We start from the raw sequence: 23,129 nt of genomic DNA, 5'->3' as shown, positions 1-23,129 counted from the left end.
AAGCGAGGAAACATGAGCAGAGGGGAGAGGCAGAAGTAGAGGGAGAAGCAGGCTCCCCGCAGAACTGGGAGCCCGATGTGGGGCTTGATCCTGGGACCTGGGATCATGATCTGAGCTGAAGGCAGATGCCTAACTGACTGAGCCACCCAGGTGCCCCAACTTCCTCTGGGTTTTACAGCAGGGAATGTAATGTGATCTGAAGTGAACAAGCTGTGATACCATTGTTTTCTGTTACCCTGTGCTTTTCCCAAACCAGGATGGGCACTGGGTGAACATGGAGAATGGGCCAAATACAGCAATTTTGACATCACGACGCGTGTGCCCTTAATGTTCTATGTTCCTGGGAGGACAGCTCCACTTCCAGAGGCAGGCGAGAAGCTTTTCCCTTACATCGACCCTTTCAATTCTGTCCTGGAATTGATGGAGCCAGGTATAAAATACTGCCGGAGCACTATTGCCTAATAGTAAACTGCTTCTACTTTACCTGTGAACCACCTTTCCAGGTCATGGCCCCGGGGCTGGCCTGGCCCATCTTCCCTTCCTGTCCAGCATCGGCATTCCTGAGTACCTGGGGGTCAGGGAGGAGTGGCAGGGCCAGAGCCAGCAAGCATGCCCCCTGTCTGCGAGGAGCCCAGAGGATGGGGAGGGACGAAGGAGTGGGCGACACCCCCAGGATGAGGGGCAGTGGCAGCCGTGTGCTCCGAAGCTCGGAGAAGGGGGGCAGACCGTGCCGGGGTGGGGGCTGCCCCCTAACAGAGAAGCACCACTCCACTCCCTACATGCTCAGCCCTCTGTGAGGGAGACATTTGCCATCCTGGCAGCTCGGAGTCTGGTGAGCCACTAGATCTATAAAGTCAGAGCCAGGTGACTCTGCTTCTGGCCTCCCCAACAATGAAGGGCAAGTTCACTGCGACTTTGGCACACAGGTCCATCCCAGCCTTGAAAACGACGCTGATGTCTGTCTTCTCTAGGCTGAACCCCCATCAGGCCTGCAGCCATTCCTTTGTGGTAGCAATAGGCCCATGCTTGTCCTGGTCTCTCCTTCCAAAAAGCTCCCATGTGAGAAAACATTTCCAGAAAGGGCCCTGGAACAAGATACCCCTTACTGCCTCATGTGGTGACCTGTGTAGGTTCTTTGTGAGTTGTTTCCCCGAGGTGATGTGCTCCATGCAGAGATGAGTTGTGTACTTCAGGCTACTTTTGCTTTTTTTTTAGTACTTTTTCCCACAAACTCAGCAAAATCCCCCTCTCTGGACTTCTGCAGTCAATCCATCTAAATCCATTTAACATCTAAACCTTACCCTTTAAAAAAAATAAAATAAAAAAATAAACCTTGCCCTTTATATTGATTGCCCTTTATATTGATTCCTGTTGATTATTATTATTTTTTTGGTTCTGGCCCATCATCCTGACTTTTCTGGATCTTTCCAAGTTTCCTCCATGTGGCCTAATTTTATTTTCTCAACATGATTTTTGTGTGCCGCGTGCTCTGTCTCCTTTCAGGTCATTGGGTAAAAGCTTATACCATTTTAAGGCATGACTATAGCCCTTTGTTTGCTTGGAGAAATCTGCCAGGTTGAGAATGTTTTCTGAAACTTTGTGGGGGTGGTGTTCAGCAGGTCATAAATTCATGTCCCTGCACTGTTCCCAGTTTATTCCCCAGTTTTGTCTCTAGCCCCCATCTCTTCCCTGAACTTTGGATTTCCAACAGCCTGTTGCCCTCGGCCAGTTCGGCATGCTCAAGCTAAGCCTCTGGCATTTCAGCAACAGCCTCTCACCATCCTTCCTCTCTCAGGGAATGGCCAGAAAACTGTACCCTCCTGACCCCTGCTTGTCTCCCATCCCCCATGTGTACAAAGTCTGTCAGCAAATCTGTCGCTCTCCATTCAGTCTGGCCACACTGCTTGTCACTGCCTCATGCAGCCACCTTGGACCACCCCGCCACATCTCCTGTTGGGGTTCTGCACCTGCTTCCCAAGGTCTTCCTGCTTCTGCCCATGGCCCCCTGGAGTTCATCCTTCTCACAATAACCTAAGTGATCCCCTTAAAGCCTGAGTCAGGTGGTGTTACAGCTCTGCTCTGGAACCTCCTACACTCCTGTCTCACTGAGTGAGAGTCCTGATGGCTGACAGGGTCTTGCGTGATCTGGGCCCCTGTTTCTTCCTGAACTCATCTTTTTACAAGCATACTGGGTAGTTGTCTTGGGCAGGAGCTGGCAGTATGGATATATCTCATGGCTTCCCCATGACTGGATTCAGGGTCACTGTTTTTGATATGTGCACTACCTGTGAGATGGTGTGCTCCCATCGTGTCACGGTGGGGATGCTTCTTAGGGGCTTTGACCATCATCCGCAGTGCCGGATGGACCCTTTGGTCACCCGATTAAGGTGGTCAGGTCAGCCAAGTCTCACCATCTTAAAAGTATCTTTCTTAAGCTTCCTTACTTTTTTCCTTTTTCTTTTACTTACTAATCAAATGTATAGGAAATGAAACTGGGCCATATCAAGCAGGATCTTCAAGATCCAGAAAGGCCAGAATGAGGACCCAGAACTCAGATCAGTGTTAACAGGAATCAGTATAAAACATAGAATTGAGACTTTAAAGATGGATCAACCACCATGAGATGTAATTTCATACCCATTTATTTATCCAAATAAATAGAAACCTGCAGGGGCAGCCTGGGTGGCTCAGCGGTTTAGCACTTGCCTTTGGCCCAGGGCATGATCTTGGAGTCCCGGGATTGAGTCCCACGTCAGACTCCCTGCATGGAGCCTGCTTCTCCCTCTGCCTGTGTCTCTGCCTCTTTCTCTCTGGATCTCTCATGAATAAATAAATAAAATATTTTAAAAAAATAGAAACCTGCAGCACTGGCCTGGTGCAGAAAAATTGGACCCCTCACTCTGCTAGCAGGGAGGAAAAATGGTGTAGTCCCTGTGGACGGTGGTTCAGTGGTTCCTCAGAAGGTTAATCATTAAAATTACCGTGTGACTTGGCCATTCTGCTCCTATGTAGATGCCCCAAAGAATTAACATAGGTATTCGAACAGAGACCTGCACGGGCATTGTCATAGCATTATTTGTAGTAGCCAGGAGGTGGGAGCCACCCAAGTGTCTGTTGCCGGCTGAGCGGAGAAGCTAGATGTGGTCTCCCAATATAATGGAGTGTTACTCAGCCTTAGAAAAGGCAGGACCTTCTGATGCTGGCCACAGCCTGGGTGACCCTTGAGGACATTGTGCTCAGTGAAAGAAGCAGTCCTAAAAGGACAAATAGCGGGTGGTCCCACTTAGATGAGGTCCCTCGAGGAGTCAAATTCACAGAGACAGAAAGTAGGATGGAGGGTGCTGGGGGCTGGCAGAGATGAGGAGACGGAAGGGGAGTGTTTAATGAGGGTGGGTTATAGTGCAGGAAGGTGAGAATGTTCTGGACCTGGATGGTGGAGACGGCTGCACAACGATGTAGATGTTTTCCATGCTCCTGAACCGGATGCCCCAGAACAGTGAAGGTGGTAAATGTGAGGTTGTTGGTATTGTGCCACAACCTAAAGGGGGTGTGCTGACATCCAGAAGGGCGTGATCTGTGGGTGGGGGACTACTGAGTCTCTGAATATCCTGTCCCTCAACGGATTTTTACCCAGTGGTCAAGCTTCCATTGGTGATCCTTGCCTGAATCAATGATTCCAGAATTCCCATAGTTTTTAAAAGTGCCACCTGGCCTTTGGGCACTTTTGTTTTGCATTCTTCTGTTCGGTGAGGTGCTGAGTTGGTGGTGTTCCTAGACTCTCTTGGGCCAAAGATAAATGCACAAGAACAAAAGACAACCCAGGAACCCAGATGTGCTCCCTTCTTCATCCTGTGAGCTGTGCAGGCTTCTGTAAAGCAGTCCATTCAGCTGCATCACTTCCTCTTTCAGGCCGGCAAGTCACGGACCTCGTGGAACTTCTCTCTCTCTCCCCCACGCTCGCAGGACTTGCAGGACTGCATGTTCCACCTCGCTGTCCTGTTCCCTCATTTCACGTTGAGCTGTGCCGAGAAGGCCAGAACCTTATGAAGCATTTTCAAGTCGAGGACGTGGAAGGAGACCCGCACCTTCATGGTAATCCCCGTGAGTCTATTGCCTATAGCCAGTACCCCCGGCCTGCAGACTCTCCTCAGTGGAATTCTGACAAGCCGAGCTTAAAAGATATAAAGGTCATGGGCTATTCCATACGCACGATAGACTATAGGTACACCGTGTGGGTTGGCTTCAGTCCCCATGAATTTCTGGCTAACTTTTCTGACGTGCATGCAGGGGAACTGTATTTTGTTGATTCTGACCCTCTGCAGGACCACAACATGTATAATGACTCCCAGGGCAAAGACCTCCTCCGAGCATTTGATGCCATAATTCTCGCCAACCACCGAGGAGGGCATATATAATATACTCCCTTCTAGCCGGGGAGAGCAGGAGTTAGAGGTGGTTATTTGGTGATTACCCATAATATTGGAAGCAACCCGAGGGCTAGGCAATCAAAGCATGTGTCAACAGTTTGACCTAAGAATATGTAATAGCCCAACCTTTTGATTTTTTATTTATTTGAGTCTTTATTAATTTCTGCTTGGTAATCAAACTGACCATGGCTATGCTGAACCATTCTTTCCTTTTTTGGACAATCACAGTTTATTTACTGAGTGGATAAATGTAAAGTGAGCAAATGAAAATTGTCATGCTTTTAGCCATCAAGACCATAATAACCAAACACAACACCATACTCAAGAAATGCTGTAATTATCTCTGGAATTTAGTGCATTGTACAAAGTTATCGTATGTCACCTTAGATGTAACACTAAGTCCCTGGTTCTTTTGTTCATAATTTAATAATCTAGCCCAATATATTCAAAAATTATGTCAACATTTCAGGTTTCTTTGTAAAATGTGAAGTTAAATAATAATGCTAGATGCTAAGGTCTTAAAGTCTTGTCTTCAGTTTTCATTAGTGAGATGGCAAAGTTTCAAAATCCAAAGCTAAAATATGCATGAAGTGATTAATGTGGAGTTTATATGTCAAATAATAAACAATGCCCCCAGCAAACTAGAGGGATGAGATATATGAGAAATTCAGTTAGAAATGTTCAGAGACTTCTGGCCCAAATAATACTTTGTTAGCAAGTTATATAACCCTTGACTGCAAAGATCACCAGTTGAAAGGCACTGTTTATTCACAGTGGAAAATGTTTAAACCCGAAACTGTATCCATGAACTGTTAGTGATCTCTTTCTTTGGGAATGGTTGGTTGCAGGTATCCACTTATCCAGGATGCAGGAAATATTCTACTTTTAATTGCTGATTAAAGACAACACTCATTTTACCAAATTCTAAATTATTTCAAGAATTGTGAAAACTTCATTTAGTGTAAAATAAGGTAATTTCTTCTATTCCTCCAGAATAAGGTTCTGTATTCCCTAAGTAATAAAGTAACCAGAAAGGCAGGTGGTAATTATCATCAGCTTGGCCTACAGCATTTTCAAAAGGACAGGATAGTCACAACTCATATTTCTAACACATGGAAGCTGATCAGTGATCAGTAGTCATCAGATGAGTCAGCCACATTCTAAATAAACATCTTACCCAGTCCTGTATCAAAGTGAGTAATTTCTAGTACTTCTCCTTTACAAGAGCTTCAGTGTTTAAAGGTAAATGCTTGTGAAACAAACTGCAGCAAATTAGATTAAGTTGTTTAAGTGTATTAAATTGTAACAAAAAAGGCAAGATATTATAGTGAAAGAGGACTCCACATCAGTAATTTCAGACAGTGTTTTTAATAATTAGCCCACAACAGAGGTATATATGGTAACACAGCGATCTTCAAAGTGATTAAGTGACTTAGTGTCCTCGCAACAGCAGATTCTGGTTGAAGAGTGAAGGGCCCTATTCATCTCTCCTGATCCCGAGGCTCATCTTTCTTCTGGAAGCCTCAGCTTTATTTGTAGATGGGTTCCCTGGGCCTTTTATTTCTCCTCCTTCATCCTCTTTATCGCTCTCATCACTTCCGCTAAGATTTTTACAATCTGGCCTGTAAATTCCTCATGACATATTTTCCGTGTATTTAGCTTTATCTCCGACTGCACAGTTATAATGATGAGTTTTAACACAGGCTTTTCTTTCACATCCATTTGTGGCTCCCGTTGGCTGCAGTGTGTACCCTCCATCATCTTTTCTCGCTCTACTTCTTGAAGCAAAGTTTTAGTATCAAAAGTCTCCCAGTGCTGCTCCTGCAGAAGCTGTAAGCTGCACTGCACCAGAAGAGGGAAGTGACAGATAGATCTGGGGCCGGGTCCACATGGGGTGCTTTTGTGTGCCGATCTGTCTGTACTGGAAGCATGTCTATCTTGTCTCTTCTCCAAGAGGACACAGTGTCAGAGTGCTAGAGCTCTCCTTCCTTAGCTTTTAGTTTCTCTTGGCCCCCCTTTACAGATCTCTCCTGTTAGGAGCAAAGGCTGTATTTCTTGTTCAGTGGCTTGCTCTTCCAAATCATCTCATGGGTGATGGATGTTTTCTGGTATGGGCACTGAACCCAACATGGAGCCGCATTTTGTTTTCTTTTGCACGTCTCCCACACACATCAGGATGAACAGCCACTTTCTGCTTTTCAGACTCAGCGCTGACCATGTTCCTTGCCCTGACTTGGCCTTAAGTTACCATGTCTCTGTTGCTTTGCATAGTCTTTTTCCTCCTGCTGAGTTGGACAGCTTTTCTTGACAGCCCTCCAGTCACCTCATTTGTAGAAAGCCTCATTTCACTTGAGCAAGGGTTTTGGCATCAGTTTAGTTGAAACCAGAACCAGCGAGCCCAGAAATTTTGAGGGCCCTGTGTCAGTGGCTCACAAACGCAAGGGTACATCAGAGCCACCTGAAGACTTGCTGAAATCCAGCGTGCAGGGCCCCACCTACGAAGCTTCTGTGGCCCGCGGCGGGAGTAGGGCCTGAGAACGTGCGTTTCCTGCAAACACCCGCCGCTCCCCCAAAGACCACACTTTGAGAATCACTGCCCCTAGGTGTGTGCTGTCCAGTGGCCGCTAGACGTACGTGACTAATGTCAATGAATTGAAATGCAACAAATGATTCCAAAGCAGAATCTCCGTGAGGCTTGCCCTGTGTCAAGTGCTCATCAGCTTTAACATGGTGGGTGCAGAGCATGGATCTAGAACCTTTCCATCGTGGCAGAAAGTGGAACGGAGCAGCCCTAGACTAACTCGGAACATGAGCCGGGTCCACCTGGCTGTTGGCAGGTTCCCCCCGGGGAGAGGCTGGTTCTCCGCCCCGTGGTGGCAAAGACTCATGCAGAGACCTGCGCACAGGCCCGCCAGGGCTGTCGGGTCGAAGCACAGCGCCTGGAGCGCCCTCCGACCCTCGGCCCCCGCCCCCCAGCTAGTGCCATCTCCATCACCAGCCCTCTTACCTCCTTCCCACACAGCTTACCGCCCTCCCTCTTTCCTCCCTGGCTCCTGAAGAATCCACGTGTCTTCCTGAAGTCCCTCTTAGACCCCGCCCTCTGCGAACACCGCCAGTGCCTATTACGGGGTCCACACCGACCTTCGCTGAGCAGTCAGAGTCTTCCCTGGCTCCACCAAGCCCCTTTCCTTGGCCGACCAGTGTGCGCGCTGGTCCCTGACTCTCCTTTGCCGATCCCTACCCCCCTGCCCGCCCTAGACTGTCCCCTCCCCATCCCCGTCCCATTCACGATCATTCTCCATGCCCAGCACCTCCAACAGGCTGGCGGTCTGTGACCCAAGAGTGGGTCGAGGCACGAAACGAACAGTAACATCGCTAAAGAGTCCCGTGGCCACTTTGGAATAAAGGTATCTTTTTCTGAGCACAGAGTTAATGCGTTAATTGCAGAGAGATGGGCAAACAGAAACGTGGTAAAAGGGAAGGAAGTGCATCAGTACTTTGCCCCCAGATGGTCACTTAATATCTTGCCTTCTTTGGGGTATGAATTATTTACATTGCTATGATCATCCCATGTTTTATCTCGCAGTTCTACATTCTTCCTTTTCTCACTAACTATGATAGGTGGTTACTATAAATTTCTGCAAAGATGCTTTATGCTGGAGGTAATTTTTTTTTTGCATGCGTAGCTTTATCATGATTAACTTAACCTTCTTTCAGTGACTGAAAATCCTGCTTATTTCCAAATTTGCGGTATTGTACATGACGCTATAACGAATGACTTTTTGAATAAAATGTTTTCATATATTTCAAACTACTCCCTTAAGCTGGTCTCTCGGTGCCCAATTGTCAAAAGCTCTGTTTGGCCCCTCTCCCCATTCTCCTGCTACTTTAGGGCAGGAAAACGAAAAATAAAGCAAAAAAGCATACAAATAACAAAAACCATAAAACCAAAAAGCCGCCACCCATAATGATGATGGGCGAAAGTGGTATCCTGTTTGACATTCTAACTCTTTGCTTATCAGTGACCTTGATCATTGTTCTCTCTAGAAAATTCTTGACCATTTTTATTTCTAGTCATGTGACTTTGTCTTTAAATTTTGGCTGTGTGTTTTACTTTTTAAAAGAATCAAACAAATTACTCTTGACCTGTGTGATTTTGTTTTCCTATTAAATATGGAAACCTTTCCCAATCTGGAGATTGAATAAATATCCACTTTCCTTTGCTGTTTTTGTGGTTTGGTTTTATACTTCATCTACCTACTGTCTCTTCACCCCATTATCAGAGTCATATATGCTCACTGGGTAAAATGTAGAAGGCATGGAAAATGGTGAGGATGAAAAGAAGAGCACCTTCCAGAATACAACCATTGTGACATTCGTGTGCATTTCTCCCTGTTCTTTTTCCTGTCTGCACACATATGCACACATAACGACATCTGTACCTTTACATAGGTGCAGTCTTTCACATCTAATCCTTGCTTCTGTGATCTAAAGTAACATTAGCGAGGTGCCTGGGTGGCCCAGTTGGTGAAGCATCGGACTCTTGATTTCGGCTCAGGTCATGATCTCAGGGTCATGAGATCCAGCCTCTACATTGGGCTCTGTGCTCAGCACAGAGTCTGCTGGTCCTTCTCCCTCAGCTCCTCCAGCCACCTTGCTCATCACTTGGCACACACCCTAACATTTTTTAAAAGATTTTATTTATTTACTCATGAAATACACAGAGAAAGAAAGGCAGAGACATAGGCAGAGGGAGAAGCAGGCTTCATGCAAGGAGCCTGATGTGGGACTCGGTCCCAAGACTGCAGGATCATGCCCTGAGCCAGGGGCAGGTGCTCAACCGCGGAGCCACCCAGGCGTGCCACACCCTAACATTTTTTTAACTGATTAAGACTGGGTATCTACTTAAAAATCATTAAAAGCAGAGATTGGAGCAGATAACTGTGCTCCCATGTTCACAGCAGCATTATTCACAAATGCCAAAAGGTAGAAACAACTCAAGTGTCCATCAGGGAGAGAACGGAGAGACAGAATGTGGTCTATCTGTACAATGGAGTGTTATTCAGTCTTTAAAAGAAAGGAAGCTCTGACGGATGCTACAACATGGATGGACCTTGAAGAAACCAGGCACAGAATGATGAATACTGTATGAGTCCACTTCTGTGAGGTTCCTAGAGTAGTCAAATCCACGGGAACAGAAAATAGAACGGTGGTTACCAGGGGTTAGGGAGAGGGGGGCATGGGGTTTAGTGTTCAATGGGGACAGTGTCGTGCCTCACTGTGTGAGGGGCTTTGGATATCAGTTCGCAAGTGAAGCTTAGCCCCTCCTTGCCCAAGTCCAGCCTACAGGCTATGGCTCCTTTGGGCTTTGAATTAGGACACAGCTGTCCCCCGGTATCTCTTTTGGCCTGAGGTATAGCCCATTGTGGTTGAGCCCACTGTCAGCCTAACACGCACCCCCACAAGTGCACTCGGTGTCCCCTTACCTCTCCCTGGCAGTCTCTCCCCTACACATGAGAACTTGAAGCCGAGAGGACTGTCACTCGGATCACCTACAGTGTTGCTGTGATGGATAAGAGCCCTCACTGCTCTTGGCACTCACTTCCCATGTTCTCCTGAAGTTCCTGCTGTGTCCCGGCCACTTGCCTAATTGGTGGGGCCAATGTGCTTTCCTCTCGAGCGTCTGCTGAAATCTGGGCATTGTGATGTGATGGAGAGCCCATCCTTAAGGGCTTTGCCTGGGGATCAGAGTGTCCTGGTTGTTATTCCTTGTTCCACCCAGGATCGCTGGCAGCCACTGGTGGTGATCTCTGCATTCCGGATGATGGTCCTAGGCCTCTGATGGGGGTGATTCCAGGCGGCAGCTAACAAACGAGGCTTAGGGTGGCTCTGGGGGAGGTGTCTGCAGAGGGCAATGTGGCATAGCCCCGGTGGAAGGAGCAGGGTCCTGCTGGTGGTGTGGAAGGAAGGGTCGATGTCCCGCATCCTTGGCACCTGCTAGGAAGCCAGACTTAGGACGTGGGCAGAGTGAGGAGTGAAGGCCAGGGGTTCGCCGCTTTTGTGTTTTCCCATCTGTAAAAGTCAGGGACTGTGATTTATGTAGGTAAGATGGTTTAGAGCAGAACTGAGGCTGACATTTACAAAACCCTGGCCCCTAATTTATTGTCGTTTCGGGTGTGCTTGGGAAAGAACCTTTGCAGGTGATTTATATTCAAAACTCATTATTTACTTAACAGGTTTTATGAATTCATCTCTTCCACACTATTGAAAAAGGTATCCTTGTATTTGTGTTAAGTGCAGCATGAGTTATTGTATGAATAAATCATATTAAATTTGCCATTATCATTGTGTGTGCAGTTCTTGCTGCTGTTTTGGAACTGCTTGATGCTGTCTGCAAATGCATGAAGTCAGTTAACAGACCTCCCTATCGTCGTGCAGTTTGGCCCCCTCATGGTACCCGGCCTGTTCCCACCCGGGTGAGGCCAGGCCAGGCGCTATGTGGGTGTCATGAAAGAGCTGAACTACTGGTGGCAGGCAGGCAGTTGCACTTGAGCATGGAAGCACCCTTCTGGGCAGTGCTGTTTCTCTCAGCTTGTCTTGCAGTTAGAGACGCCCCAGGAAGAAGGAGGAAGTGAGGTGACCAATTGGGTGGCCCTTTATTGAGGACAACCACTTAAAGGACAGCTGACTTGTCTTCTTGAGGGAAATGGGTGGGTTCATGGGGTACCAACTGGAAAGGCCCCCATTTGGTGCCTTGACTTAAAAGTGCCTTAACCAGGATGCCTGGGTGGCTCAGTGGTTGAGCGTCTGCCTTTGGCTCAGGTCGGGAACCTGGGGTCTCGGGATCGAGTCCCACATCAGGCCCCTCAGAGGGAGCCTGCTTCTCTCTGCCTATGTCTGTGTCTCTCATGAATGAATAAATAAAATCTTTTTTTTTTAAAAAGTGCCTTAACAAACCAGGGTTTGTCCTTTCCACCTTTCCTTATCGATGGCTTTGAGTGAAGATTTGGAAGGCATGCTTATCAAATTCGGGGGAAGAAAGTGAGAACACTGAAAGACATCACACATTTCCAAATGGATCAGGACAGGCAGGGAGGATTGGGTGAGTCTAAACAGGTGAAATATGTCCAGTGGATTTATCTGCTGACTGACTTACTGCAACCGGGCAGTATACCAAGTTTATTGGTACAACGTTTAATGGGCATGCATGGGTATGTGACGATGAGTCCTTTCCTATTCCATCCCATCCCCAGCCACCTCTCTGTCCTCAGAGGCGAGCACGGGTACCAATTTCTTGTGAACTGGTGACGTTTGAGAAGAATAAAAGTCGCCCTAATGGTTGGGCCCCAGGACCAAGGTGCTAAGGAGGGGTGACCCAAGGGAGCAGCGTCACATGTGTGAACCTTCACATTTTAGTCAATGGCTCAGTGGGGGGACCTAGTCTGACACAGGTGCCAGGAGCAAAAGGGATGCCTGGCCACATGAACAGGTATCCAGAGGAGGGAGGTTGTCAGCTGCTCTGCCTCTGTGCTGCGAGCACCCAGAGAATTGAGTCTGGCTGAGGACCTGGAGCTGTCATGGAAAAGGTGGACAAATGGAAGACCCTATGTCTCTGGTGAGGAACAGCTGAAGGACGAATGTTCAGCGTGGAGGAGGAAAGACGTAGGAGTAGGTGAGGGGCAGAGCATGGCACCGTCTTGAAATCTCTCCAGGACCATCCTAGGCAAGAGAAACTGGATGAGCTATAACGGCCCCCAGGCAAGAGCCAGCACTGGATGCTGCAGAGAAGCAGGTGGCCACTTCTGCAGCAGGTCGCACTTTTGAGCAGTAGCTCGAGGTTGGAAGAGCCTGCTCCTACGTGTGGTGACCTGTGTCACCTGAGGTATGCAAGCATCATCTAGGCCTTTGGTTCTCAGGGGAGGGGAGAGGATGGGATGGGGGGACGATTGTGCCCTCAGGGCACATTTGATGATGTCCAGACTCCTCTTGGATTGTCATAACTGAGAATGGGGGTGCTGCTACTGGAATCCAGTAGGGAAGAGGCCAGAAATGACAGCAGGCATGCACAGGGCAGCCCCCATGACAGAGAGCCGTCTGGCTCCAAATGGCCATGGTGCCAAGGTTAAGAAACCCTGATCCCGACACAGGCAACCGTTGGCCAGAGCAGAACTAACTACTTAACCCCCTTCTGTCTCTGAGATGTCCATGATTTGGAGAGTACACACTCAATTATTGCAGTAACTTGCTGACTATACAAGGTGAGTGGCCCTTTACATGTAGACTTGAAAATCTTCTTTTTAAGGATTTTATTTATTCATTTTGAGGAGAGAGAGTGTGAGTGAGCTGGAGGAGGGAGAGGGTGAGAATCCCAAGCAGACTCTTCACTGGGCGTGGATCCCAACATTGGGGCTTGATCCCATGACCCCGTGACCATGACCTGAGCTAAAACCAAGAGTCAGTAGGATGCTTAACTGACTGAGCCACCCAGGCACCCCTTGAAAATCTTTAAAGAGGGCAAGGAGCTTTCAAATAAAGATGAAGAATTTAAAACAACAACAAAAACACTTCTCTAGTAATGGTTGGATTTCTCCTTTCTCCCTGTCCAGAGAGACTCCCCCATCTCAGTTTTGCTCCCCCTACAGAAGAGGAGTTATATATAGTAGGTAATTTCTTTTCAAGAATTATATTGGATTCAGTGTTATTGTGAAAGTATTTTACATGTTCATCATAGAAAAATTAGAAAAATCTACAAAAGCAAAGGCAATAATCCACCACCATTACTTGGCACAGCCCTTCCTATGCAGAATATATTAAACAGTTGGACCCTATTCCACGTCCTGTTTGTTTTTCTGTTTTACAACCTGTTTTTCATGCTGCATAATTTCTAAGGGCTTCCCCAACTCCAACTTTCTATGACACTCAAATCTGAAGCATTTCCTGGTGAGCATGTGACAGTTTCCTGGAGGACAAAAGCAGAAACCACAGAGTTTCCTTCCTCTTGCATGACGTCTAGTAAATGTGAATATTTCTACAAAGGCTAAGACCAAGACTGCTGCTTGACCCAGCCTTGTCTTTCATGACTCCATGGGAGGTAGACATCCACGTATAGGCCATGTGGATTTTACCTCTGTGAGTATATCCTGAACCCATCTGGGTCTCTATCTCTACTGGTGCCATTCTGTGCCACCATTTCCCATCATTGTGGACATGTGACCACTTCCTGAGTGGTCTCCACTCCCACTGCAGTACACTCCAGTTCACATGGTTCTTTCAAAAGATGATCTTTGAGAAACGCAAATCAGATGGCATTACTGCCCACTGTTTGCATCTCCCTCATCCTCAGATATTTCAATGGCTTCCCATTGAGATGAGGACAAGCAGAAAACACTTGAACCTGGCCATTGTGTATGCAGTCCCTCCATGGCTTGGCCCTTGCCGAACTGCCACAACTCCTTACCCCAACTCCTACCCTGTCTTCCCAAAGGCATCTTTCTCTGAAGTCTTTGACCAGGCCAGGTTGCATCACACCTGTACCACTTCTTAGCCTCGGCTCGGTGATACTTTCACACTCCTTTCTGTGATTATTTCCTTTGCTGTCTCCCTGGTAAGCTCCATGGTGGTGCGTGGAGTGTCTGTTTTTGTGCCCCTGTCTCCCCTTGCCTGGAACATAGTAACAGCTGCAACAAATGTTTGCAGAATGAATGAGTACAATCTTGATAATGGCAGCATTGTTGTCCTTAACTCCCCTAAGCCTCTACTGCTGACTCTTTAGGTGTTTCAAGTTTCGTTTCTTTGCAGAGAACACCACTGTGCAATCATCTGTGTGCACTTGTGTAAGCATTAACGTATCTCTGTAGAAATGGAAATCATAGAAATGGAATTTCCAAAGGCAAAGGAATGTGTAGAGGACACTTGTCACGATTTCAGCCACTGGCATCATAAATGTCTTCCTCTGCTTGGGAAATGTCCGTGCTATTACTTGGGGTGGCAGGCAGAGTCAACTTGCTACTGTAGAGGTACAAAATGCTGGATGGCCACTTTCCCTGTGGCTCCCTTGTGGCTATAATATAGGCATGTGACCTTGACCCAGCTAAGCAGACACCTTCCACCTCAAGTCTGTAAAACACAAACTGTGGCAACTCCATCTTTGTGATAGTAAGCAGTGGTGGCACAGCGCCCAGGCTCTGCAGTAGTGGTGAGCTGGGGTGCCAGGGTTGGCCAGTCGCAATGGCACTGTTGTCACCAGTTTTTATGGTGTGATTTCAACTGTGGTCATGGCAGCTGCCTGGTCACCTGTGTCCTTTCATGGCCCTAGGAGTATAGACTTCAGCCTTCCCTTGGGTTCCCTGGGACTCAGTAAGTTAAAAAAAAAAGAACCCAAACATTTTATGCTTAAGTAGAGTCAGGCAACGAGGGCTCTTGACTCGTAGTATGTGCATTTGGCAGTGTCTGGGAGCTGGGACCAAACTGGGCTCCAAAGAGGTCGCACAAATTTGCACTGCCATCAGCAGGGCATCCAGCACCTGGGTTTGTACCTCTCCTCTAATACTCTTGTCACTTTGCAATGACCTCATCCTAGAAGGGGGGGGGTTCCTTATTAATTTCTCTGTGCTAAGCCTCTAACCCAGCATATGGCACGTTTTAGGCACTCATGTGTTTGCTGAATGAATGAATGAATTAAATTAAAGATTTTGGCCAGAGGCCTCATAGCTAGAATTACAGACTGAGAGTCAGGCAGCTGACCATGCAGCCTCTCGTTCCAGGAGGGGAGCTGAAGCCCAGAGGAGGGAAGCTACTCAGCAAAGAATTCGCAGCTAGCCCAGTGGAGCAGACCTCAGACCCAATCTACCATGTCTATTCTGTGGCTGCCTCCTTGTCCGCCTTGCCATGGCCCCCCTGCAAGGGCTGCTTCCCGGGGTGACATTCCTCTCCCTGGGCGTCCCCAGTGAAGAGGACGAGATTTCAGCTGAAATGATGTGCAAATGAGTCTGCCGAAAGCCGAAAGCTGTGCAGCCGCCAGAAGACCAACTTGTGAAAAGAGGAAAGGCTGGTGGCCACCCGTTTGGAAAATTGCCTTTGTGTGGTACCTGGAAGGCACAAAGGTGTGTGTGTGTGTGTGTGTGTGTGTGTGTGTGTGTGTATGCGTGTGCATGAAGGATCAAGTGCCTGCCTCTCTGTGGTCATATTTTTCATTTCCCTTTATTCTTTGTATTCCTTTCAAATCAAAGGCAGAGAACCTCTTGCTCCGAGCTACATATATGAAAATGAACAAGGTTATGGGAGTCGTGTGTGTTTTCAATAACCGATCGGTAGTGCCTCCCTTTCTCGGAAATGAAGCAAGACTGTTGCTAGTTGGCCTAAGAAGCGCTGGGTGAGAGTGGGGGGTCTTCATTCCAGTGCTTTTACCCTGCCCACACCCCCTAGCTAGCCATTTAAGTCTAACCAACTGGTAGAATAACAATCAATCCTGAGCCCAACCGCCCTCTCATCTATTTAAAGGATTTTTTTGACGTTTCCATCACCGCAGCTTGATAGTTAAAACTCTTCACAAAGCCGGGTCCGGTTTGAAGAGAACATCTGTAAAATTGGGTCAGCAGTAGTACACTGGCAGGCAAGATGAAATATAACCCCAGTCTGGTCGGAGCTTCACAGCAGCAGGGAAGAGCTTTGTCTCCACGTGGCGCACTTCGATTCGTGTCTTTGGGCGGCGATCGCCACCCCCCACCGCCCGGGGCCCCGAGGCAGCCAAGGGACGCCCGGTCTTCCGCAGCCCAGGCCGCCCCCACCCCTCCAGTCCCTCGCCGGGCGGGTGCAGACAGCGTGCGGTTCCCGGGGCGACCACTGGAGGCCGCTGTGGCTCCAGGAACGCGCCGAGGGCGCCCAGCCGGCGGAGGGGGCGTCTCCTAGGAGTAATGACTGTCACACTCACACGCCGACTGTTCTCGAATTCTAGTCCAGGATTTAAAAGACACTGTTATGAATTAACGAGAATAAAAGACTCGGCAGATGAAGCGCGGGTCTCGGGTCCCCTGGGGTTGTTTTCTAACTGCTTTCTAACTCATTTTCTCCCCTCTGGGACTGGGTCTCATTTGCATCCCACAAGAGGCAGGCTTTCTATATGGCGAAAACGTCCTCCAAAAATGACACAAGAGGAAGAAATGTCGCGGCGGCAGCCTGTAGTATTTATCCCCAAATACTTTTGCAAAACAGGGTATTACACTATTTTCCCTATCAGCCAGTATTGGCAGCAGGTGGCAGCCACCAAGGGGGCTGCCTGATAAAATCCAGGCCGCGCAGTGAAATATGAATTTCGGATGAACAATGAATGACTGCTCGCTGTAAGTATGTCCCCGATATGGCGTGGGTCATACTGAAACAAAGATTTGCTGTCTATCTGAAATCCCGATTTAACTGAGCATCTTGGGTTTGGATTTGCAAACCTAGGCCCCCTCCATGGGAAGGGTGACCCCGGTGGGGTAGCAATGAGCTTTCTCTGGGGAAACTCGGAGACTCAGGGTGGTCAGCACTGAAGCCGGGCACAAAAAGCCCTCCTCCAAGGTGGGCGGTAATAAATGCCACATGTTCAGACAGAGAACAAATAGGCTCTTAGACCTGCCTAGTGGTTAGAGGTCTCAGAGGAAGGGATTTTGCTCACTTAGGAGCAGCAACTGGAGGTAATGTTCTCCTTTTCTCTTTTCGGTTACTGCCCTCGCCCTGACACCTACACCAGCTTTGGGGGACTTTATTCCAAGCCCCACTGTGAGCTGCCAGTGGTCACCATGGCCTGGCTCTGGGAGGCCCTGGGCCTATGGGCTATGCTGATACAGGCCTAGCCCCTGGCGTGGTCACCTGGGCCCCACTGTGGACCTGGGGAGGCAGGTAAGACCAGCAGTAGATCTAACTCTGGGTGGCCAGAGAAGGTGAACCCAGCGAAGTTGTAGGTGGCACAGTGGGCCTCTTGAACATGGGGCTCCTGAGGTCCCAACGCATGAACACTTACCTCCTCTGACTCCCCACAAGGCTCTCCCATCTGACTGGAGATCTCCAGGACTCAGTGGGGACATGCAGTCCCCAAATTTCTATTTTATGGTTTGGCAAATAAACCAGGTTTCCTGAGGAGCCCCCAATCTCTGGTCCTCTGGTCCCCTCTTTTGGTCTGCTTGGAACTTCAGGTGGCTCAGGAGACACCTGAGCCTGGATGGACCCCATTCCGCCACATGAGAGCTGGATGGCCTTGTGCAAGCCACTCCCTCTCTGGGCCTATTTCCTTGGGGGAATGGGGAGATGCAGAGCTCCCTGTGCTTATGTTGGGAGCCCTCAGTGAGCTGGTGCTGGGACCATACCATATCCGCACTGCATCTAGCATCTGCTCCATAAGTATGTCTTCTTTTTTCCCCAAACTCCATGAGGTGGAGGAGAAGGTAGGACCCTCCTGAAAGTGATTAGTCTGCACATCCCAGGCCGCCACGGCTGCAGTGGAAACAATTAAGAGGGAAGCAGGTCTCTAGTTAAGGGACACTTCTGAAAAAAAGCAGCGAGTTAATAGAATTATTACTTGGCAAGTGTCAAGGTCCGGAGTAATTAGTTGGAACATTTCTTCCTTATTTGCTGAGACCGTGAGGACCTGGATGTTAGGGATTGTGTTTCCATCTCTGCCCTCCCAGGACCGAAATTCAAGCCCTGACCCTGACCCTGATGGTGACCCATGGGGTGACCTGGGACAAATCTCCTTCCTGGATCTGGGTCTCCCCATCCAGGGGCTATCTTTTCCAGCTGTCATACTCCAGAGTCCTGTGAAAGGCCAGTTCTCCTCTACACGGGAGCTGTGTTCGTTGTGAGTGGCAATTTGCTTCTCGTGGATTTATTTTCCTCCCTTCTGCATAAACTAGACTTGGAAGGGGTGTCGTTCCAAACCAAACTCTCACACGCACATGACTGTGCCAAGACTGGCATGCTACCGGGCCAGGCTATAGCTTGAGGGCCACTCCCAGGGTGGAGGACCAGGTCTGGGGGACACCTTCTGGTGTAGGGGACATGGGGTTAACCTGCGGGTCTTCACCTCCAGAAGCCAGGCTCGATCTGGGTAGTGGGCCTTGCCCTGGCACTCATACATGCACAACATTGGGGAGCAGGACTTCCTCTAGAGGCATTGGGCCATTGAAAACCTCATCTGCTCATGTCTCCCATTTCCCCGATCACCCAATCTTCAGACTTGCCGCATATTTCTCGTGTTTCTTGGCTTCATTCTCTTCACCGCACCCACCATTTTCTGAACTTGAGTTTTGTTCTTGCTAGTGGCACATTGTGCATTTCCCCCAAAAGCATATGGGATCCAGAGAACAGGAACCTTGTAGTATCTTATCTACCATACTTTCTCAGCACAGGGCCTCACAAATGTCCAAAAAGTATTTGTTGCTTTGCTTTGTGATCACTGTGGTTTTTTATTTTTTAAAAGATTTTATTTATTTATTCATGAGAGACACACACAGAGAGAGGCAGAGACACAGGCAGAGGGAGAAGCAGGCTCCCTGTGGGCAGCCCAATGCAGGACGGGGTCCTAGGACCCCGGGAACACGCCCTGAGCCAAAGGCAGATACTCAACCACTGAACCGCCCAGGTGCCCCTTGTGATCACTGAGAGCTGGTAAGGGAAACCATCACAGTTGTCAATGGGGCCTGATTTGGGGATATGAATTCTGACTCCACCTTTGACTAGCTGTGTGGCCTTAGGGAAGTGTATTAGCCTCTCTGAGCCTTAATCAGTCCCCTCATTTGTAAGAGGAGATGATACATCCTGCCTATATCACTGGATTGTTTTTAGGATTTGATTAGGCCACGTGAACTAGTGCCCTATCGCCCTGCATGTGGCTAGCTCCTGGCCTCGGCTGCGTCTTGCGGGTTGGTGGTGATGCTGACACTAGCGCCTCGGTCTCCTAATCTCTTATGCGGGTCAATGGCCTTTGGTTTTGCTGTGGATGGCTTCAGCAAAGTGACCTTGGTGAAGCATGTACTGTTTTCTCACTGGGAGCTGGGAACGGCGGCCTTGTAGTTCCCAGCACCCTGGCCTGCCCAGCTGGCCCGTGCTCATGTGGCAGGCTGGCATGAAGGCATGGAGGCCTGGCCTGTGTTGCTGCATGTCCTCTGTGGAAGGCTCCCACGCTCCCACCGTGTTATCTCCATCACTGTCACCATGTCCCACCCGCCTGCAGCCTGGGCCCCGCCCCCCCACTCCATCCTTTCCCTTGTGGCCCTGCCATGGGGCTGCAGGAGGCCCTGTCTTTCCACGACCCCAAGCAGAGCTCATGCAGGCTCCAGCTTCCAGGCTGCCCAGCCCAATGTCGACAGAGCATGGTCTCCAGAGCTGGTCGGTTCTGTAAGCACTTTGGCGATCATGCAAATGAGCTCTAGTCTCGTGTGTGGAGCCTCAAGGATGAGCTTGTGACTTTTTCTGTTCTTTTCTCAGTTGGTGCCTCTAAAGGCCCCTGGAATGAGAGCCTTTGAGATAACTTACTATGCCTGGAGGTGTCTACTTACTCATATGTTCCCTTTCTCAGCCCATCAACACAGGGGACCATCCCCTCCTGGCCAGGCCTGCGTTAAACTCAGCTGTGGTTGCCCGGCAGGTCTGGGCTCTGGGAGTGACACTTCATTTCCAGCTCCGGCCCCCAGGGTGTGAGGTTTTGTGGGCAAGGGTGGTGTCTGCAGCCCAGTAAGGAATGGGGCAGGTTTGAATTGGCACCTGACTGGTGGTAGCAGGGCGGGCAGGGTCTGCTGGGGCTGGAAGGCACAGTTGGCTCCAGCTTCAAGGGCCTGGGAAGACACTAGAGGTAGGAAAAAGAGGCAGACACTGTCAGCTGCTACCAAATTCAGAAAGGATGCTGATGCGTTTCAGAAAGGGACATGATGGGACACCTGGGTGGCTCAGTGGTTGAATACCTGCCTTTGGCTCAGGGCATGATCCTAGGGTCCCAGGATCGAATCCTACATCCAGTTCCCCACAGAGAGCCTGCTTCTCCCTCTGCCTATGTCTCTGCCTCTCTCTGTGTGTCTCTCATGAGTAAATAAATAAAATATTTAAAATAAAAAAAATGAAAGGGATGTGATGCATTTCAGAAAGGGACAGCCAACTGGTGTCTCTTGGCATGCCAAGCCCTATGGACTGTGGAAGGCTGCCTAGGGCATGTCTTGAGAAAGTTTCTGAGAAAAAGAAAGATCAACTCATGATGTCTGCCACAGACACAAGAAGGGTATTCGAGGCAAGTGTTTTCCCAATCTTCATGGGTGGAAATGGTGCCATTGAGGAGATAGGGCTTCTGGGCCTCACGATATATCACAGTAGTTTTGTGATTTCAGCAAGTCACTTGGCTGTACATTTGTATGTATTTATATTTTTATATATGTTTGTATATATATTTGTTTGAATATATATTCATATATATATAGAGAGAGAATGGGAGGGAAAGAGAGGGAGAGACAAAGAGAGATTTGTGATTTATTTTAAGGAATTGGAGGCCTCCAAGTCTGAAGTCTGTAGGGCAGACCAGGAGGCTGCGACCCGTGAAGAGCTGATATTGCAACTCAAGCCTGAAGGCCATCTCAAGCAGAATCCCTTCCTCTTTCGGAGACCTGAGTCTTTTTCTCTTAGGGCCTTCAACTGATTGGATGAGGCCCTCCCATATACGGAAGGTCATCTGCTTTGTAATCCACTTTACTCAAAGTCTACTGATTTGAATGTTAATCACATAAAAAAAATACCTTCATAAAACATGTAGACAAGTGTTTGACCAAACAACTGGGCATCGTGGCCTAGGCAGGCTGACATGCAAAATTAACTATGACAGAGGGGCTCTCAGAAAACACATGTAGAGGAATGAAGAAACGATATAGGAAAACAGCCAATAAAGGGTGTGTTACCAAGTCGGCCACCACTGAGGACAAGAGGGGCCTACTCAGGCAAAGAGACTCAGGTACTGGCAGTTGGAAGTTGGGCCAGTATGCATGGAAACGGTCAGGGCTGAGAGGCTTAGGCCAGGCACAGAGAATGCCTACAAAGCCGGAGAGAATAGCCCATTCTCAGCACTCCACCTCACTGAGAGTTTGTAACAGCAATATAGGAGTAGCTATGAAAGTACTGAACTTTTGTCTTTATATATGAGGTATAATTAATTATTTAATTTAAAAGGTAGAACTTTAACCTAAATACCACCTTTCTTGAACATTCCATCCAATCAAGATTGTGCCAAGAGGTGCCATCTCAGGCTAATTCCTGTTCATCTTTCACGTCTCAGTGGGAATGTGGTATTTTCCAGGAGACCTTCTCTGTTCCCTCTGGCCAGGTAGGTCTTATGTTATACACTCTCCAAGCACCCTATTCTTTTCCTGTAGAATGTGTCCCAGCTCCCTGAAGGAAGGAATCATGTCTTTCTTGTTTACTGTTGATACCCAATACCTAGAACAAGTACCTGAGACACAGTGAGTGCTCAATAAACGTTTGACCAGAAAGATGAAGGACATGTAGCAGAAAACCTTTACTGGAATCCATTACCAATTGATGAATGTGCTAAAATAAATTCATCTAACTCAAGCTGGGATCAGAAAGGATCTTTGGGAACTTGCCTTAATGAGGAGACAATAATGACTTTTATTAACATGTTAAGTAAATGAGCACTCTTTTTTTTCTCTCAAAGATTCTATTTATTTATTCATGAGAGACACACAGAGAGAGGCAGAGACACAGGCAGAGGGAGAAGCAGACTCCCTGCAGGGAACCTGATATGGGACTCGATCCCAGGTCCCCGAGATCAAACCCTGAGCCAAAGGCAGACACTCAACCACTGAGCCACCCAGGCATCCCTAAATGGGCACTCTTAAAGTACTAGAAGAAAGCTATATCCTTACATAGGTTGTTTGACCCCTAAAATTATGTTTACACTATTAATTTCCTTGGAAAACTCTTTCAGCAAAGATAGTCTGTATTGGTCCATATGGGCTGGAGTATGCTGTGGTAACAAACAAACGCTCACATCTCATTGGGTAACACAACTAAGTTCAGTTTCTCGTTCACATGAATTCTCCAATGCACATGAGCAGGGAGCTTTGCTCTTCATAGTCGCTAGGAATGCAGGCTGGTGGAGGCTCCCTTGTCTACCTCTGCTTTCATTGTCACCATGATGGGGACCAAGAGCACTGAGCATTATGCACTGGCTCTTCCAGCATCCACCAAACAGTGACATGGTTGCATATCTGATAAGGGGTTAATATCCAAAAGACATAAACAATTCATACAAGTACACAGCAAAGAAACAAATAACCCAATTAAGAATGGGCAAAGGACCTGAAAGACATTTTACCAAAGACACACAAGTGGCCAGTAGATATATGAAAAGAAGCCCAACACTGTTAATCATCAGGGAATACACATCAAAACCTCAATAAGCTATCAACTCACATCTGTTAGAATGGCCATTACCAAAAAGTTGAAAGATAACAAGAGTTAGTGAGCATGTGGCAACAAAGGGAACCCTTTTATACTGTTGGTGGGCATGTAAATTGGTAGAGCCATTAGGTAAAGCAGTATGAAGATGTCTCTCTCAAGAAATTAAAACTAGAACTATCATATGATTCAGCAATCCTTCTTCTGAAAGTATATCTGAAAGTGAAATCACGATATCAGAGAAGTATCTGCACCTCCATGTTCATTGCA

General features: G+C 48.1%; 1 protein-coding gene across 5 annotated transcripts in view; it reads left to right on the top strand.

Moving 5' to 3' along the window:
• IDS (iduronate 2-sulfatase) overlaps positions 1–23,129 on the top strand; it is a 63,641-nt gene that overhangs the window by 16,498 nt on the left and 24,014 nt on the right. For 2 of the 5 annotated variants that reach the window (XM_041740908.1, XM_041740912.1), the window contains exons 8-9: positions 257–430; positions 3,910–4,092. In XM_041740908.1, coding sequence (XP_041596842.1) covers positions 257–430; positions 3,910–4,092 — 357 coding nt within the window. Of the gene's footprint in view, positions 1–256; positions 431–3,909; positions 4,093–10,663; positions 10,701–15,190; positions 15,703–23,129 lie in introns of those variants that run through there. The other 3 variants (XM_041740911.1, XM_041740913.1, XM_041740909.1) reach the window with 3 other exon arrangements.

The sequence above is a fragment of the Vulpes lagopus genome, chromosome X, assembly GCF_018345385.1.
Source record: "Vulpes lagopus strain Blue_001 chromosome X, ASM1834538v1, whole genome shotgun sequence".
NCBI lineage: Eukaryota > Metazoa > Chordata > Mammalia > Carnivora > Canidae > Vulpes > Vulpes lagopus.
Note: the sequence above shows the minus strand (reverse complement) of the source record. Positions and strands in the feature narration are given on the sequence as shown.